This window comes from Cebus imitator, unplaced genomic scaffold (genome assembly GCF_001604975.1).
Source record: "Cebus imitator isolate Cc_AM_T3 unplaced genomic scaffold, Cebus_imitator-1.0 Scaffold215, whole genome shotgun sequence".
Lineage (NCBI taxonomy): Eukaryota > Metazoa > Chordata > Mammalia > Primates > Cebidae > Cebus > Cebus imitator.
In genome coordinates, this window is record NW_016107530.1 from 693048 (window position 1) to 712239 (window position 19192).

The following is a 19192-nucleotide window of genomic DNA, read 5'->3' on the forward strand; positions in this document are numbered from 1 at the left end:
GGTGCCCAGTAGGTCACTGATCTTGGCTTTCAGTCCAGAAGCAGAAGCTCTGGCTTATGGTGCATAGCCTGCCCCTAGCCTAGCGGCCAGCTCAGCTCCTCTGCACATAGGCCTTTTCTCTTGAACCAGTGGCTGGCAAGGGAAGCCTTCTCTCACTTCTTGGTTGCTTAGGGGATATTGTGGGACTCCTCTCGGGAAACTGTTCCTGGTGAGAGGGGGGCTGCCAGTCACCCTGGCCCAGAAGACTTTCCATGGTCCAACGGGATAGTCCCCGCAAGGCTGGTTCCCACCCACTCAGGTGGAGAGTTCCACCCAGAAATGATACCCCCAGTGAAGCCTGAGAGTTCACAAGATTCACAGGCCCCTGGGGCTACCCCCCAAATGTTCAAATGCACCTGTGCAATGAATGCACGCTCATGTTTACCCATCAGTCTCTTGGGTTTTTCCCATTTTAGCAAACTGGTAAATACACTTGCTGCATTTAGACTTTTCTTATGTGCCCTGTCACTGGCACAGAGGTTTGGATGGAGAGGTGGAAGCTGAGCTCCCTGAGCCCTCTCTTGCCAATTCTGGGGCCCAGGCAAGCTGCAGGGCTCCAGAGCCCCACCCCAAAGTGGCTCCCCAGAGGATGTGGGGGCAACGCTCCTCTGGGCCTGTTGGGCTGTGGAGGTTGCAGCGCTTCCTGGTATGGAATGCATCCCGTCAGATGGAAGGGACCAATTAAGTGCCCAAAGGGGCACTAATAGCTGAAGCCAGCAGGGTGTGACAGCTTTGAACAAGTGACACCAACTCCTCCTCTTCCCTGGAAATGTTAGTCCCGCAACCACAGGATCTGGGGGCCTGAGAGGGTGGGAGGGTTGAGATGTGTCCTTCTCAAAGCCCCCTTCCCACCGTGCCCACCATGAGCCCTCCCCAAGCCCAGCCCCTGCCCTTCCGAGGCTCACTTACCAAATTCTGTCAGTGGGAGTCGGTCAGTCAAAGGATATGGAGACAGACAGAAGGAGCCGGAGAGGTATGGAGAGGAGGAAGGAACCAGAAGAGAAAAGAAGGTGAGACCCTGGGTCATGGGAGGGGAGGGACCCCAGGACCACACCCTAGAGGAGCAGCTGCCCCAGCCTCTGATGGGCCATAGCTTCTGGGGTTTGGAGGTGTGCTGTGTGAGTGTACACACGTGTGTGCTGGGGAGCGGAGAAGAGGGACAAGCATGGGACCCAGAAGGAAGAGGCTCAAGGGCATGAAGGGTAAGGAGGTAAAAGGAGGGGGCAAGGACTCCTGTCTCCCTGATCTCTGTCCACTATCACCCAGAAGGCCACAGTGTAGGCTGGAAAGGGAGGGGCTATCCCTACACCCTACATTCCCAGACCCTTGATAAAATCCCTGCAGGAAACAGCCCCAAACACCACCATGTTTTTTTTTTTGTTTTGTTTTTTTTTTTTTTGAGATGGAGTTTCGTTCTTGTTACCCAGGCTGGAGTGCAATGGGGCGATCTCGGCTCACCGCAACCTCCTCCGGGGTTCAGGCAATTCTCCTGCCTCAGCCTCCTGAGTAGCTGGGACTACAGGCACACACCACCATGCCCAGCTAATTTTTGTATTTTTAGTAGAGACGGGGTTTCACCATGTTGACCAGGATGGTCTCGAGCTCTTGACCTCGTGATCCACCCGCCTCGGCCTCCCAAAGTGCTGGGATTACAGGTGTGAGCCACCGCGCCCGGCCACCATGTTTTTATTTTCCTAACATAAAAATGTCAGAGACATGATAAGCAGGGACGTGGCAAATTTTCCAGTAGTTCAAAAGTGTAAAGGCCACACATGCCTCTCCCTCTCCCCCTGAGTCCAGGTACCGATAAATCTGCCAGGGCAGCCACCATACCCCATTCCCAGGTCTCTTTCCCCAAGAAATCCATGGCTATATGACCATTTTGGGTATACGCCACCCCACTGTGACACTAACAGCATACTATGCATGTTGCTCTGAATCTCATATTTCCACTCAGAACTGCATCTTGGTGATTGGTCTGTAACTGTACACATAGATGATGCTGCTAACGAGGACGCTAACAGCATAGCACCTGCTGTTGCTCAGGCACTATTCTAAACACTCTGTAAGTACCAAGTATTTGCCTCGTTTTCCTTAATGGCTGCAGAAAGCTTCCATCACTGGGTTACAGTTCCCTCTATGATTACTCTGGAATGTTGAGAGCCTCTTGAGGCTGTAGACCATGCCTCAGGCAGTGAAGATTCCCCTGCAGACCATGACACACAGTGGGTGCCCAGGAAGTGACTGGGCTTCTGCAGCCTTTCCTAGCGTGTTACTGCTGCTCTTCCTACGGACCCCTCCGGTGGAATTGAGTTCAGAGAGATTGACTGAGTGGCCTGAGGCTGCACAGGGAGCTGGTGGCAGAGAAGGGGATAAGAGGCCGGGCCGAGGCCAGGTGCAGTGGCTCACACCTATAATCCCAGCACTTTGGGAGGCTGAGGTGGGTGGATAACTTGGGGTCAGGAGTTCAAGACCAGCCTGGCCAACATGGTGAAACCCTGTTTCTACGAAAATACAAAAGAATTAGCCAGGCATGGTGGCACATGCCTGTAATCCCAGCTACTCGGGAAGCTGAGACAGGATAATTGTTTGAACCCAGGAGGTAGAGGTTGCAGTGAGCTGAGACGGTGCCATTGCACTCCAGCCTGGGCTACAGAGCAAGACTTCATCTCAAAACAAAAAAAATAGAAAGAAAGAGGCGGGGCCTAGCTCCTGGGGCTAGTGCACCTTCCCACAACCCCATGCTGCTGCCCAGGCCAAGGAAGTGGAGCTCAGGTCTAATGCAGGCATTCCCCAATGGCAGAGCAAGTCCATGGTGTGAAATGCACTGGCCACGCAGTCAGCCATGTTAGTTACCAGAGCAATCTGAGATTTACCATCTGAGCACTCCAGGGCCCAATCTAAGAGGAGGCCAAGCAGGGGAGGGTGCCCCAAGAAGGAGGGTTCTGAGCTGGTGTTAGAAACGAAGGAAGGTTATCTAGTTTTTTAGATGGAGTCTCACTCTGTAGCCTAGGCCGGAGTACAGAGGTGCAATCTTGGCTCACTGCAACCTCCACCTCTGAAGTTCAAGTGATTCTCCCACCTCAGCCTCCTGAGTAGCTGGGATTACAGGCACACGCCACCATGTCTGGCAAATTTTTGTATTTTTTTGGTGGAGACAGGGTTTTGCCTGTTGGCCAGGCTGGTCTCGAACTCTTGGCCTCAAGATCTGCCCGTCTTTGTCTCCCAAAATGCTGGGATTACAGGCGTTAAGCCACCTTGCCTGCTCAGAAGGTACTATTTTCAGACTCTTTTGGACTGGCAGAAAAGGGATTCCAGGTGGAGAAAGTGGCTTTAAACACCGAGTTCTTGATCCTCAGAGACTTAGTGTGTCTCGATCACCTGGAGGGTTTGTTAAACTGCAGATTGCTCCCCGATTCTCCTCCCTCCCCCAGGAATTCCTGATTCTATAGGCCTGGGCTGGGGCCTGTGACTTTGCATTTCTAACCAAGTTCCAGGCGATGCTGATGCTGATGCTGATCGAAGCCACCCTTTGAAGAACACTTTCTTAAGTAAAGGCACAGAGTATGGAGAAGAATCATCAATGACTTACTATTAGCAAAGGGTCCATGTAGAGAAGCTCGGAGTCCCAGGCAGATGCCATCCTGAGGATGGCATTATTTCCATGAGCAAGCGGGAACATTCTAAGCTCTGTAGCAGGGGGAGGGGAGGTAACATTGCAGCCACATGCAAGTCACACTGGTGCTGCCCTCCTCACCCTAGATGCACATCAGAATCACCCATGGAATTCTAAAAAGAAATGCAGATGCCCAGAGCCAGCGTGTCATAATCTCTGGGGGCTAGAAAAAGCTGTGTTTTTCTGATGCTCTCCAGGGAACCACGTTGCACAGCCAGGGTTGGGAAGACATCACTGGGGCAGGGAGAGTAGCTTGGAGGCACCCACAGGAGTCCAGAAAGAGTTGAGCAGCGGGAGAGGCATAGAGGGGTAGTTCTTTACAGGACCCATACCAAAGTTACCTGGGGAGCCTTAAAATAACCCCTGCCTATGCTGCACCCTAGACCGTGGAGACCAGACTGGGAGAGGGGGTGGAAACGCAGGCATCTGCATTCAGTAAAGCTCTCCAGTTATTCATTCCAACGTGTATCCAAGGATGATAGCTACAAGGGTAGAACAGTGGTTCCCCAAGTGTAGTCCTGGGACCACTGCATCAGCATGACAGGGAGCTTGTTAGAAATGCAAACTTGGGGCCATGCCCAGATGTTCTGAGTCAGAAACTCTGGGGATCTGCCCTGCACTATTTTAACAAGCCCTCCAGGTATGCTGATGCTCACTAATATCTGAGAACCACGGGGTAGGGTGATGCTGGGAAGGAGCAAGACAGAACTGAAGAGAATTGGCCTGTAAGGTACAGTGGATGAGCACAGAAGGCTTAGGAAGAGCCATGTGTCGGCTGGGGCGGCACCAATCGTGTGCAGGCTGTGGTCAACAGTGAGCGACTGAAAAGATGGTGTGAGGTCAGTGATGCCTGAGCTCAAAGATGCCTGGAAGATGGTGTGAGCTCAGTGTAGCTTCTGGTTAACTACCTGGTGAGGCAGGAGTACTCGGAGAGGACAAGCCCTTGGGACAGCTTCCTGACCCCTTTAGGAGCACTCCTGGGGACCCCATGAATGAGAATTGCTCCCTTCTCCTTGATCTGCTGCCAGGGGCTGGAAGCTCATTGATGCCAGACACTGCAGTGGTCAGGAAGCATGTCCTGAGGCCCTCGGGATCATCTACTGACCAAGTCCTCTAAAATGCTCAGCCTGTTCCTTCTAGAACTTTACCAGCTGGCCAATTTCTGCCTGGTCTAGATTTGTGACTGTCAGCCCTCAGGATGGGTGTGTGTTTGAGAGAGATATTCTAGTTTGCCAGGTTGGTACAAAACCCCTACTGATTGCAGCCCTGTGCTACTGAAACTTTTTTTTTTTTCCCTAAGATGGAGTCTTGCTCTATTGCCCAGGCTGGAATGCAATGGCATGATCTTGGTTTACTATAACTTCTGCCCCCTGGGTTCAAGCAATCCTCCTGCCTTAGCCTCTTGAGTAGCTGGGTCTACAGGCACACACCACCATGCCTGGCTAATTTTTGTATTTTTAGTAGAGATAGAGTTTCTCCATGTTGGCTCCATCAACAGCTTCCATTTGCGAAGCCCAGCTACCATACAGGCGTCACACACCTTAACCAGAATCCACACAACAGCCCAAAGAAGTATCAATCCACTCCTTTTCTTGGAGAAGGAAACTGGGGCCAGAAAGGGTAAGTGTTCAGCCACACAGCAGCTAAGGAAGGACTGGAACTCAGGTCTGTCCTGCCGCCACCCCAGGGGAGTCAGAGCTCATAACAACCCAGCTCTCCTGGCCCTCCCACTAAAGAACACTGCAGCTGGCATAGTGAACCCCTCCTTGTGCCACACGTGGCAGAAGGAGGCCCACAAGAGCCTCAGCTCAGGTCAGGGCACGAAGCCAGGGCTGGTGGAGAGCACACCCACCTCCCTGCTAGGCCTCATCCATGCCCTTGTCCCATGGGGGTGGGGGGACTGCCTTCGTGGGGTGGAGGTACAGAGGAGGCTGGAGGGGCTCTTGAAGCTGCAGAGGGGTGATTTTGTTGGGAAGGGAGATAAAGACAAACATCAAAAGGAGCCCTAGTGTGTGGAGAGGAGCCTGTGGATTAAATTCTCCTCCAGCTGGGAGAGGCGATGAGAAGGCTGATAGCACCCACCGTGGTCCCGGAGCTGAGCCAGAGCCGAGCCACCACAGGCTGGGGAGCCGGCGGCTTTCTGGGGAGACCGTGGCGACAGCTTGGCTTTATTTATTTCTTAGGAGAGGGAGGACACATGAAACCCCTCCTGGCTCCCCGTCCGTCCCTCCCCATGTGGCTCCTGCACTTTGCTCCTGAGGGCTGCAGCCTTCCCACCCCCACGAGGGCAGTGCCTTATCAGCCGGCTGCCAGGAGGGCTGCCCCACAACTTCCCTAAACCTGGCGCCTCCCTGCCTCCCGCTCCTGGAGGTGGGGGTTGGCTTTGAGAAGGGTCAGAGGAGCCACTGCTCCTAGTCTCTCTAAGGCTCCCAGGGCCAGCCGACCTGAGTCTATTGAGAGCCCAGCACATAAGCTCAACAAACAGCTTGACAGTCACGCTGGGTCAGCACACAGAGTGGGTCTGCTCTGCTGGGACAGACTCAGGTCGGCTGGCCCTGGGAGCCTTAGAGAGACTAGGAGCAGTGGCTCCTCTGACCCTTCTCAAAGCCAACCCCCACCTCCAGGAGCGGGAGGCAGGGAGGCGCCAGGTTTAGGGAAGTTGTGGGGCAGCCCTCCTGGCAGCCGGCTGATAAGGCACTGCCCTCGTGGGGGTGGGAAGGCTGCAGCCCTCAGGAGCAAAGTGCAGGAGCCACATGGGGAGGGACGGACGGGGAGCCAGGAGGGGTTTCATGTGTCCTTCCCCTCCCAAGAAATAAATAAAGCCAAACTGTGTGTTCTTTTCTTTGTGCCTCCAATGGTAGGGGACCATCACCCCACCCTGTAAATTACAATGTGTCCTGGAGGAGAGCTTAATTCTTTTTCACAGGAGAGGAAGGACCCAGGTCATGTGAATGCAGGGTGGACTCAGGTGGCACAGCAAGGACCAAGGCCATCTTTATGTTTGGGGTGTGGGGGTAGGGGAATATCGGGGCAAGATAAAAGGCCAGGGCTGGCCGGGTGCGGTGGCTCATGCCTGTAATCCCAGCACTTTGGAAGGCTAAGGAGGGCAGATCACTAGGTCAGGAGTTCAAGACCAGCCTGGCCAATATGGTGAAACCCTGTCTCTACTAAAAATACAAAAAAAAAAAAAAAAAAAAAAAAAAAAAAAAAAAAGCTGGGCGTGGTGGCAGGTGCCTGTAATCCCAGCTACTCCGAAGGCTGAGGCAGGAGAATTGCTTGAACCTGGGAGGTGGAGGTTGTAGTGAAATGAGATCATGCCACTGTACTCCAGCCTGGTAACAGTATGAGACTCCATCTAAAAAAAAAAAAAAAAAGGCCAGGGCTCTTGTGAGGCACCCAGGGAGTTCTGGGTGGTGGGCTGGTGTGATACCCTCAGCCCAAGCTGGAATGGGGCTGAGAACCTGGAGTGCGGAGTGGGACCCCAGAGTCAGTGCTGCCCGCATTGAAACCAACCCTGTCCAGAACTCGGGTCTGCCAGGGAAAAGCCCCATGACCTGAGCTTCCAGGGTGTAGAACCTTGGAAGCACAAGCTCTGGGGTTGAGCTTAGGCTCAGGTCCTGACTTTTAAGCTGTGTGATTTTTTGCATACATGATTTTACTCCCTCGAGCCTTAATTTCCTCATCTGCAAAATGGGAAGAATGCAGTGTACTTGATAGGTCTACTGTGGGTGAACTGCCAAATCTTGGTCAAGCGTCTGGGATGGAATGAGTGTTCAATAGAGGGGAGCTATTACTATCATTATTGTTCTAGAAGCAGTGGGGGTAGGAAAGAGCTGGTTTCTAGACCATGGATGAGATGAGCAGGCAAAGAGGGGCAAAGGCTTGGCTGTGTGCAGGGGTGACAGGACCCACCAGTCCCACCCTGGGCGTGAGGCTGCTGGTCTCCCTCCTTCCTTGACTGTACCTTCTGTTGGTCTGATCCATACCATTCAATGGCGGGAAATAAAAGTCCATTGAATATGTATTCTTTATCCTCCTTTGTCCATCCTTTCACTTAATTCACCCCAATCAGACATGGCAAAGCGGACCTCAGCAGGAGGCAGCCTCTTCTCCCTTTGCCTCAAAGCCAGCTGCTTCTCCCTCCAGCCTCTGCACTAAGGGGGATGCCAAGTCTCTCTGCCCACTGAGATGCCAGGATCTAGAGGGCAGTGAAAGGAGCCTGGCAGAGGACACTGTCTCCATTTCTGACTCCACCTCAACCCCTGGCAACCAGTAAGCCCACAATGTGGGTCACATGGCGGTGGCTCCGCCCTGCTGCCCCTTTCTCCTCTGCCCTCCAGGCCTGCCCTGCCACCTGTGGCTCCAGGCCTCCGTTTCTCCACCCTGGGAGTGAAGAGCCTCTTGGGCCTGCAGCAGGGTGAAGGACGCTGCCCTCGTTTCGGGCTTTCATCGTCCCACTTATGTCCCCTCCCCAAGCTCCTCTGTGGCTGAGGTCAGGAGTCTGTTTTCTCTGGGGCTGCCCTGTATTGCTGTGCAACTGGGGAAGGCCCTGTTTTCCTTCTGGGTCTTGGTTTCCTCATTTGCCACATGGGAAGCTTGGATGCTGTGGTGCTCTTTCTTCTCTTTGAGACAGAGTCTCACTCTGTCGCCCAGGCTGGAGTGCAGTCTGGGGACTGCAAACACTGTTCACTGCAGCCTTAACCTCCTGGACTCAAGTGATGCTCCCAAGTAGCCGGGACCACGGATGTGTACCACTATGCCCAGTGGATGTTTATTTTTTGTAGAGACAGGGTCTCCCTACATTGCCCAGGATGGTCTTGAACTCCTGGGCTCAAGCCATCCTCCCGCCTAGGTCTCTCAAAGTGCTGGGATTACAGATTTGAGCTACCACACCCAGCCCACTGCGTTCTTCCAGCTGCTTTTTATGCCCGCAGCCCAAGCTCTCTCTCCTGTTCCCCCATTTCTCTCTCCTCCCCTCTTGTCACCTCCTCTATGACTCCTTTGCTTGTTTCTCTCTTTATCTGCCCTCATTTCCTCTCCTCTGCTGGAGACAGAATGCTTGTGTCCCTCTCCCCAAAATTCATGTTGAAATACTAACCCCCAAGGAGGGCAGGGCCTTTGGGAGGTGATTACGTCATGAGGGCAGAGTCCTCATGAATGGGATTAGTGCCCTTATAAAAGGGACCCCAGAGCACCCTCGCCCCTCCAGCATGTGGGGACACAGTGGGAAGATGGCCATCTGTGAACCAGGGAGCAGGCCCTCACCAGACACCACATCTACTGGCCCCTTGATCTTGCTCTTCCCAGCCTCCAAAACCTAGAGAAATAAGTTTCTGTTGTTTATAAGCCACAGAAACTTACAAGCTGCACTGTAACAAGCTGCCGTATAGTGAGTGCAGCTTGTTACAGCAGCCTGCGCAGACTGAGCACGCTCTCTTCTCTCTCTCCTCTTCCCTTCCTTCTTCTAACCCTCTTCTCCTTTCCTTTCCTCCCCTTCTTGCCCTCTCACCTTCCTCTTTCCAATTTCTCCCTCTCCAACTCCCTCCTTCCCCCTCTTGCCCTGCCTCTCTCCCATTCTCCTCCCTCTCTGCCAGCCTCCCCTCCCTCCTCCGCAGGTTATCTGCTGAATTCCACACACGTCTGCACAGACGGGATCAATCCGAGGCTGCCTTGCCTTCAGCTTATCTCTGCTCCAAATGATTGATTTTCCCTCTTTAAGGGTAATTTGCTGGTGAATTCCATGTATTGCAAAAACCCCTGTGAAATCTAATTCAATCCGATTGGCAGCTGGCACTTTGGGGAAGAATACCAGAGCGCCATCATTTTCACTGTGGATGTGTGTATTATCTGTCTATAGAAGAAGGCATAAGGCGGGCAGGTCCTCCTCACCTGCATGTGCAGACTCCCCCCACCCTACTCCCTGAAGCCAGCCTCCGTTCTCCTGGGAAAAGAATTATAATGTGCTTTGGGTACTTGCATTAAGGCAAATGAGGGGCAAGTGCTTTTGAATTCTATTTCCCTAATTTGCAGCCCACTGCCCCAGTGCACTATGGGAATCTTACACTTCCAAAGCCCAGCTATACTTTGCCACCCGTCTGTACCCACTCCTGTTCCTGGGCACAGACGTCCAACTCCCGGGACCCAGCCAAGCCAATGTCACATGGCATTGTCTCTCTTCTGCATTCCAGGCCCTGGGCCTCTAGGGGCTAGAGCAGTCAGCCCAGAGGGTACTTCCCGAAATGAAGTGGCCTTAGAGGAGCTAGCCAGGAGGGCTGGCCTCCCCTCAAGAGTGCCCGTGGGTATGGCCAAAGGGCAAGCTTTATGTGGAGACTGGGGGACACAGGGTCCTTTCCAGTTCCACAGATGGAGCAGCTGCTGCTGATACAGCCACCTGGACTGGTAATTCATGTGCAAAGGACAGAGGGAACCACAGAGGATTTATGTGGCCTGAGTTCTTAACTCAAGGACACCATGCTCTACCCCCCAGCCACCTGTGATCCCAGGGGAGCCAGGCCATGTCCTCTTCCCCCACGCTCCAGCCTGGGCTCTGTTTGGAAGGCACCTGCCCCACGTGGAAGACTCAGCAATCCTTCGTGGCCCTGTCTTGCAACACTGGGCAAGCCTCCTAGTAGCAGTGGCCATATTTCTAGCTTCAAGCTCTGCCACTCTGATCAGAATCTGCTAATTTGAACCTCACCTCTATCTACCTGGCCTCAACCCCTTCTTCACTCCACTGGCAAACTCTGCACCCAAGGTTTGGCTGGAGTTGGGGCAGGGGGCTAAAGTGAGGTGTCAGTGTTCTCAGAGATGCAGTGAGAAGAGTCCAAAAGAGTCCAGGGGAAAAGGATTTGTGCACTCAGGTCTGTCCTAAGCCCAGAACTGTCCTGCCACTCCTTCTGTGGCCCCTTCTGGGGAGAATTACAGGGCCTGAGAGGCAGGGCCACAGAGAAAGGGTACTTACTGGCCTCACCAGCCTCCTGGGTATCCAGCCCTCTGCTTTCTGGCCAGGCCCTCTTGAGGCCTCCAGGCAGGGAGCAGGGAGGGTCAGGGTGCAGAGCTGGGAGCTGGCTCTCCCACTCAGCAGCTGCCTGGCTCTGTCTATTTCCCATGCTAAAATGATTTCCCTCTTCCCACAGAGAGAGAAATGTGTGGCCAGGCAAAGAAATCTAAATGCCTTATGGAAATCAGGAGGGGACACCGCCACAGCTGCTAATCACACCGCTTAGTATTCCACTGCCTCTCCACCAAGAGTGAGTCCACCTTTCCTGTGCATTCAGGTGGCAGAGACGGAGCTGAGAAGAGTGGAGGGGACAGGAGAGGAAGCGAGAGGCCTGGCACTGGCCTGCTTTGTGACCTCATGCAAACTGTTTGCCCTCTCTGGGCTGCCTTTCGAAATCAGGAATCCCACTGTCATAGGAGGCCATGAACTTGGTGTCCTGGAACCCTGCGAGCCAAGAAGGAGCAGGTAATTTCATCTCCCTCTCCTTTCTAGCCCTCTTCTAAGGGGACCTACCCAGACTTGGGTCCCCTTCCCAGTGAACAAAGACACACAAATATCTTAAGAAATGGGTCCTGGGCTGGAACAGGGTGCTGGGATCCGGGTAGAGAGGTGACCATCCCTGGTGACAGCCCTGCATGTCACTCAGCTGCCCCAGGAAGGGCTGCTCAGGCCTGCAAAGGGCCCCTCCTACTTGACACATTCCCTATCTTTGGGGCAGGGGGCATGTATGTGTATTGGCCACATAGTTGGTACGGGTGAAGGACAAAGGGATGAATGAATGAATGAGTTGAATGTGTTTGTTTATCTGCTGTGGATGTGTGAGTATGAGAAAAAAATCAGAAGATGGAGATAGATACAGAGAAGGAAGGGTGGTGCTAGGGTGTGAATGTCCCCTGCAAAATTCATGTTGAAACTTAATCCTCAATGTGACTATACAGAGAGGCGGGGCCTTTAAAAGGTGAATGGATCACGGGCTCTGCACCCATGAATGGACTAATCAGCTCATGGATTAGTGGATTAATGACTTAATGGATGAATGGGTTATCCTGGGTGGGGAACTAGTGGCTTTATAAGAGGAAGAGAGACCTGAGCTACTGCATGAGCACGCTCAGCTCTTTCACCATGTGAGATGCCCTCCATCACCCCATGACTCTGCAGAGTCCCCACCAGCAAGAGGGCCCTTGCTGGTGGTGCAAGCAAGCCCCCCTGACCTTGGTCTTCTCAGCCTCCATAGCTGTAAGAAATAAATTTTGCTTCTTATAAATTACTCAGTTTGAGTTATTCTGTTATACGCAACACAAAATGGACTAAGACAGGAGGGAAGGCGGGTGAGAGAGAGCGAGCTAAGGAGAGAGTATTGATGCAAAGAGAGACTAACAGGGAGAGAGAGGGCATGCAAAGGTGGTGGAGGGCGATCAGGTGAGGAGCTATATTGCGGTAAAGATGGAACCAGGATGGCCTGGCTGCTGCCCAGCGGGGTGGCAGCTCCCATCTTCTTCTCCATCTAGCCTTCCCCCTCCCCCAGCCAGTCTTTTTGAGTTGTCATTCCCATTACTAAAACTCTAAACCACAGCCTCATCCCAACCCCTGCCTTTCCTATAGACCCCACATCTAAGCAGACTTGACCCCTCGTCCAGTCCCCACCCATTGGTGCTCTCTGCCATAGCCCGCTGATACCATCCCCATTCTCCATGTGTCCAGATTAATCAACCTAAAGCACAGCTCTGAGTACATCACTTATGCTCAAGGACTATCTATGGCTCCCAATTGCCTGCTGAATTAGATTAATCTCACAGTGGCATTCAAGGCCCTCTAACTGACCTTTCTAGCTGTACAGAGGGTATGAACTATGTACTTGCTGATTTAATGACGGCGGAGAGAAGGATGGGCCTATCTTAGTCTAGAAGCCCACCAGCACCACTGCTCATGCTGGTACCTCTCACTTCATCCTTTTTGGGGGATGGGTGGAAGGTATTTCATAATTTATAGTTTATTTTCTTAATTAACATGTCATAAAATTTTTTTATGGACTTTTTTTTTTTGGAATTAGTTTAGTTTTTTGTTTTTTGAGATACAGTCTTGTTCTGCATTCCAGGTTGGAGTGCAGTGGCGTGATCTTAGCTCACTGCAACCTCCATCTCCCGGGTTCAAGTGATTCTCCTGCCTCAGCCTCCTGAGTAGATGGGATTATGGTGCGCCCCCCCACACTCAGCTAATTTTTGTATTTTTAGTAGAGGCGGGGTTTCACTATGTTGGTCAGGCTGGTCTCGAACTCCTGACCTCGTGATCCACCCGCCTCAGCCTCCAAAAGTGCTGGGATTACAGGCATGAGCCACTGCGCCTGGCCATTTTTGGTATATAGTTCTATGAATTTTAACACATGCATAGATTCTTGTTACCTATCCCCTCCAACCAGGACACAGAACAGTCCCACTGCCCCCAGCACTTCCTTGTCCTGGCTCTTTACAGGCACCCCTCTCCCACCCCTGGCCACCTCTGACCTGTCCTTTGTTCCTCTAAGTTTATCTTTTTGAGAATGTCATGGAATTATGCAGCACAGGGTATTAGCAAGTGGCTTCTTTTAGCACAATGCCTTTGAGACTCCTCTGATTCTCAATTCCCTTTAGTGATGTTTATTTAAGCACAGTCTGTCCCTGTAGGACTATTTAGCATATCTGAGCGATCTGCAGAGCTAGAGAGGAGACCTCTAGCATCCCTCTAAGAAGGTTGGCCACCTGGTGTGCAAGAGGGCTTTGGAGGCAGGAGGGAGAAGAGGCCCAGGTGGATTAAGAAAAGAAAAGAAAAAAAATCCTGGTATGCCTGCTCTGTAAATGCTAGCAGGTTTGGACATTTCCTAACAGGGGCTACCACAAAGGCATTATGCCAAAACCAGAAACAGACTAAGATACGCATGCTAATTTGCCACTGCTGAAATACGTTAGGGCTGTCTCTAAGTCTTCTGAGTCTGGCCTCTGTTCCTGCGTACTCTATTCCCCGCCTCAATCTTCCCCCTGTCCTTCAGTGCTCCCTCTTGGTCCTTTTCCCCTTCCCTTGGGGGTGGCTCCTCCATCATCCTCATCTGCCCTAAAGTGAAATGTCAGGGTATCCTGGGGCTTCCCAGCACCCACCCTTCTGTCTGCTCTATCCACATCCCTTTCCCAAGTGAACCCAGCTAGACCAGTGGCTTTATTTATTCATTCATTTGTTTTAGGTAGAGTTGGGGTCTTGCTCTGTTGCCCAGGCTGGCGTGCAGTGGTGTGATCAGAGTTCACCGCAGCCTGGATCTCTTAGGCTCAAGTGATCCTCCAGCCTCAGCTCCTCAGTAGCTAGGATTACAAGTGTATGCCACCATGTCTAGCTAATTTTTAATTTTTTTTTTTGTAGAAATGAGCTCTCTTTATGTTGCCCAAGCCAGTGTCAAACTCCTGGGCTCACACAATCCTCCTGCTTTGGCCTCCCAAAGTGCTGGGATTACAGGCGTGCCACTGGTGGCTTTAGATACAGCTTGAGTGTTGGCAACACTTTCATTCCCACCTCCAGCTGGGATCCACATGGTGTCGCTGGGGTTCTAGAGGCTCCTGAGAACCAACGGTTGGATTTCTAGAATCTGGGAGAGCCTGCTGAGGCCACGCTGGCAGCCTGAGATTGGCCATCGAGGAGCATTGACACCACAGAGATCACCAAGTGCTATGAGGCAGTCCCTCCCCACCACCCAGGCCCCAGAGCTGCTCCTAGGTATCCACCAGCACAGCCCATGCACCTTCTTGGCATCTCCATCTGGATGCCTAACAAGCATGTCAGACGTAACATGCTGGAAGTGAACCTGCGGATTCCATCATCCCCTCACCGAATCGACTGCTTTACCGTATCAGGAAGTCAGAATTCCATTTTTCTAACTGCTCAGGCCAAACACCTTATGCAGTCGCTCTTAGCTCCCTCCCTCCCCTCCTCATACTGGCAAATCCCATTAACTCTCCCTTCAAAAGAGATCCAGCGGCTGACCACTCCTCGGCCTCCACACGCCCCATCTGAATGACGGCAATCACTCCTAGGAAAGGCCCCTGCCCCTCAGGGTCTACTCACCCACCCTCACCCCTGGCAGACACAGCATCCCGTAAAAAATTTTTTTAGGTTGAGTGCGGTGGCTCACGTCAGTAATCCCAGCACTTCAGGAGGCCAACGCAGGATGATCTCATGAGGCCAGGGGTTCAAAACCAGCTTAGGCAACATAGTGAGGCCCCCATCTCTACAAAAAGTTTAAACATTGGCTGGGCACAGTGACACATGCCTGTAGTCCCAGCTCCTGGGGAGGCTGAGGTGGGAGGATCACTTGAGTCCAGGAGTTCGAGGCTACAGTGAGCTATAACTGCGCCACTGCACTGCAGCCTGGGTGACTGAGTGAGACGCTGTCTCAAAATAAAATAAAATAAATAATAAATGTTTTAAAAATTGAGATAAAATTCATATAACATAAAAGTCACCATTGTAACCATTTAGAGTGTACAGTTCAGTGGTTTTTACTACATTCACTAGGTTGTACAACCACCACTCCCTCTATCTAGTTCAAAAACATTTTTGTCTTCCCCGCCAATGAAGCTTTGTGTCCACTAAACATCACACCCCATTTCTTTCCCCCAGACCCTGGCAACCACTAATCTGCTTCCCATCTCTCTGGATGTGCCTCTTCTGGACATTTCCCGCACGTGGAATCATCCCCCGAAGGGCCTTTTGTGTTTCTCGGGGCCATGTCTGCTGTAGCCGGGTCAGGGCTTCATTCATTCCTGCAACAGCTGAATAACGGTGCACTGAGCGGAGGCATCATATTCAGTTTCTCCACTCGGCAGCTGATGGGTGGAAGCTGGGTGTCTTCTACCTCGCGTCCCACCAAAACCTCGCTCCTGTCACATCACTGCCTGCCTGCTCCTCTCAGGTGGCTTCCCATCTCATTCCTGTGACAGCAAAGCCCTGACCACAGCCCTGGGCCTCTCCGACCTCCTCTCCCAGCCCGAGGCCTCCTGCTGTAAAGCAACTGCACCTGCCCTTCCCTCTGCCTGAATGTTCTTCCGCCAGATATCCATAGAGACTGTGTCCTCTCACTTCACCCAGGCCTGTTATCATCTTAGAGAGGCCTCCTCTGACCACCTGTCCTCTCCAGGATTCCCTTAATCCCCTTCCCCGTGGCTCTTGTCACCACCTGACATCATATGTATTTGTTTGTTTCTTTGGTCTTCCCTCATTGGAACCTGGGGCTGAACTTTGTCTGAATGGATCCTAGAATAACATCCGACACCCAGTAGGTGTTCAACAAATATCTGTTGAATGAATGAGGGAATGAGCCGATCCTGTCTCCCACTCAATGTGCAAGTCCCTTGAGGGCATCTCTTTCTTGTTCCTGCTCCAGGCCCGTGGGCACCTGCTACCTGCATGCTCTGCTCGCTACCAGGCATCTCTTCCCTTGCTCTGTGAACTTCCCTAAAATATTCCCTCTCTGAGCCTTGATTTGGCCATGTGAAAACAGCGAAGATATCATCTGTGTGTTGATGCTAGTACTAGTCAGAACCAGGGAGGGGAAAACGTGCTCTGAACCTTGCAATCTGGGATGTAAACCTGTGACAACTCTGATGTTGAAAATTTTATCTCAGGCCGGGCGCAGTGGCTCACGCCTGTAATCCCAGCACTTTGGGAGGCCGAGGTGGGCGGATCACTTGAGGTCAGGAGTTCAAGACCAGCCTGGTTGACATGGTAAAACCCTGTCTCGACTAAAAATACAAAAATTATCCAGGCACGGTGATGGGTGCCTGTGATCCCAACCATTCAGGAGGCTGAGGTAGGAGAACCGCTTGAACTGGGAGGGAGAGGTTGCAGTGAGCCGAGATCGTGCCACTGCACTCTAGCCCAGGTGACAGAGTGAGAATCTGTCTAAAAAAAAAGACAAAATTTTATCTCATTCTCAATTCCTTTGTAACGAATTCCTTTTTAACAAAGGGAGAAGCTAAGGCCTGGAGAGGAAGAAGGGAGGGACTGCCCTAAGCCTGCACGGACAGAGTGAGAGCACAGCTGTGACACCTTGCCTGGCCATAAAATGCCTTGCCCTCTGCCCTGCGCATGGCCCCATCACTGCACCATTCACCCATTCAGGGGACAGAGTTAGCAGGTGCCCAGGCAAGCAGAGCCCAGCGTGGGCTGGGGAGGAGGCTTCTGTACTCCTGGTGGCCCACTCTTGCCACAGCTGCCCAGCAGGACTCTGCCGGTTCCTGTTGCTTGTTGATTAGGACATTTCTAAGAACCAGCAGATGTCAGCCTTGCAGCAAAACCCATGATGGTGGTGATGGGGTGAGACACACAGGCACAACTGTCAGCAGAGCTGTGCTTACCCCAGCCTTGTTCAAGATGGGGAGAACAGGACACCATCTGCTACTGTTAGGGGTATAAGGTGGGGTGGTCAATGAGCCAGGCAGGGGGAGCATGGGAGGTTCTAGGGTAAAACTGGGCTCACTGGCACCCACAGCGAAGGGGCACCAGGGAGGGCACAAGCCAGCCAAGAGGTGCTAGGGAGAGGAAGAGCCACGGAGAGGAAAGTTTGCCAGCTCTGCTTCTGATTCCCACGGGGGTCTTCAGGAAGCCCCACCGCTGCTTTGAGGGGGCATGACTCCATGGATAACATGATTCTCACTGCTTCCCATGGTGCCAGCCCTGCTCAGGAGTGTGGGTGGTGGTAGGGTGGGGAAGGAGCCTGCCAGGGTGGTTGGTGAGAGGGGAACAATTCCCCAAATCTAACATGAAAGATGAACTCCAGCTGCCAGAGGGGACTCAGGGCTGGGAGCTGCAGAAACTGGCGTGGGGAGGAGGTGAGGGTGGGCATTGGCATGGCACACAGACCCTGCCTCACATCCCCTGCCAGGGCTACGGGCTTGGTGTAAACAACATGCTAGTTAGATTTACAAAGAGACTAAATGAGGAGGTGTCTGATTCATGGCAGAGGACACCCTCTGGTCCCCAGGGAGGCTGGAGCTTAGCACGCTGGGAGGAAGCACGCCATAGGATGCAGCTATGGACAGAAAAATCCTAATAATCATCACCATCACAATAAGAGCCTAGTGAAGGCAAATGGGGAGAAATTAATGGGAAAGGCACAGTTGGGGCTGTCTGTTCCCTCTAGCTTCTCTTCCAGAATGGCTTTGCTTTGAAGTCAATAGATATTTTCCTGGAGAGACTAAATCTTGGGGGAGGAACCCTAGAAATGTAAGCTGAAGCTGTGAGACAACCCAGACCTTGCAAACGGACCCCCGCCTGCTACCAGGGCAGAGGATGGGGGAACAGAGATGCAGAGAGGTGCTCACCAGGATCCTGGGAATCCCAGGTGCCAGCTGTGTGGAGATTGCTTTGTGTGAATGCTCAACCCTTGCTATGAGGTCAGAGTCACCAGAGAACCTTTTCAAAATAAGAGCAGCCAGGATGGGCTCCCTGGGTTCCAGCATGGGGGAGGCAATGAAGACCCCCACTTCTCCGCATGCCTTGCCTTGGCTGCTCCCTGGACAGGGGCCCTCTAACTCCACTTTACTTCATGGATGAAATCACAAGCTGGTGAGAGGTATACAATGTTGGAGGCCATCCATCCACTTCCTTTTTCCAGCCAGATCCCAGTTACCTCCTTCGTGGAAGGAGAAAGAAGGGTCTGGAAAACAGGACAATTGTACATCTGAGAGTGCAAACCCTACATCTGCCCCCGAGGATGCTGGCAGCCTGCCCCCTTCTTTCCCCCACCTGACTTCACTGCTTCTAAAGTTTGGTTTCTAATTCAAGTTGCCTAAGAGACAGAAAAACAGAGGCCCATGCCCTGGGTCACACCGGCAGTGATACGGAGCTTTTAGGGCAGCTGCAACCGCTCTCTGGGGTGGCACAAATGTGCACTGACTGGGTCTCTCCCACCACGCAGATGCTGGGGTGTAGATTTCTGGGGTTCAGGTGAACAGTGGCCTGGAGAGTCCAGAGGTGGAAAAGGGACCCTCAGCTGAACACATGACATGGAGCCACGGGTCTTGTCTCCTCCCTGCTCCCACCCTGTCCCTCCCCAAGCTATGTGTGGCTAAGGATGCCCGCTTTAAGGACCCGCAGATGTCAGCCTTACAGCGAAGGCCCGAGCGGGGGGCTAGGGTTAGCGCGGTACAGGGACTGAGGGTGAGGTTTTCATCTTTTTGTGCCATGACCCTTCTGAGAGTCTGGTGAAGCCCAGGCACCCCTTTCTCAGAAGAACTTTTATTTTCCACAAACTAAAATACAAGGGACTACAAAGTCAACTAATCATTCTGAAATACAGTTATCAAAGTATTTTAAAAGGTTGTTATAATGTGCTTCAGAATACGTTAAACAATGAGACTTAGTGGCCAGTCTCACACATGCTGTAATTACAGAGCAGTGATGAGCGTAAATGGGATTTTGAGATTTCTGTGACACCTGTAACGTGATATGAAAATATC

General features: G+C 52.4%; 1 protein-coding gene across 4 annotated transcripts in view; it reads right to left on the bottom strand.

Moving 5' to 3' along the window:
- The window catches only part of CDH23 (cadherin related 23), a 420778-nt gene that overhangs the window by 174081 nt on the left and 227505 nt on the right, over positions 1–19192 (bottom strand). For all 4 annotated transcript variants that reach the window (XM_037745824.1, XM_037745823.1, XM_017548835.2 and 1 more), the window contains exon 12: positions 949–954. In XM_037745824.1, coding sequence (XP_037601752.1) covers positions 949–954 — 6 coding nt within the window. The remainder of the gene's footprint in view (positions 1–948; positions 955–19192) is intronic.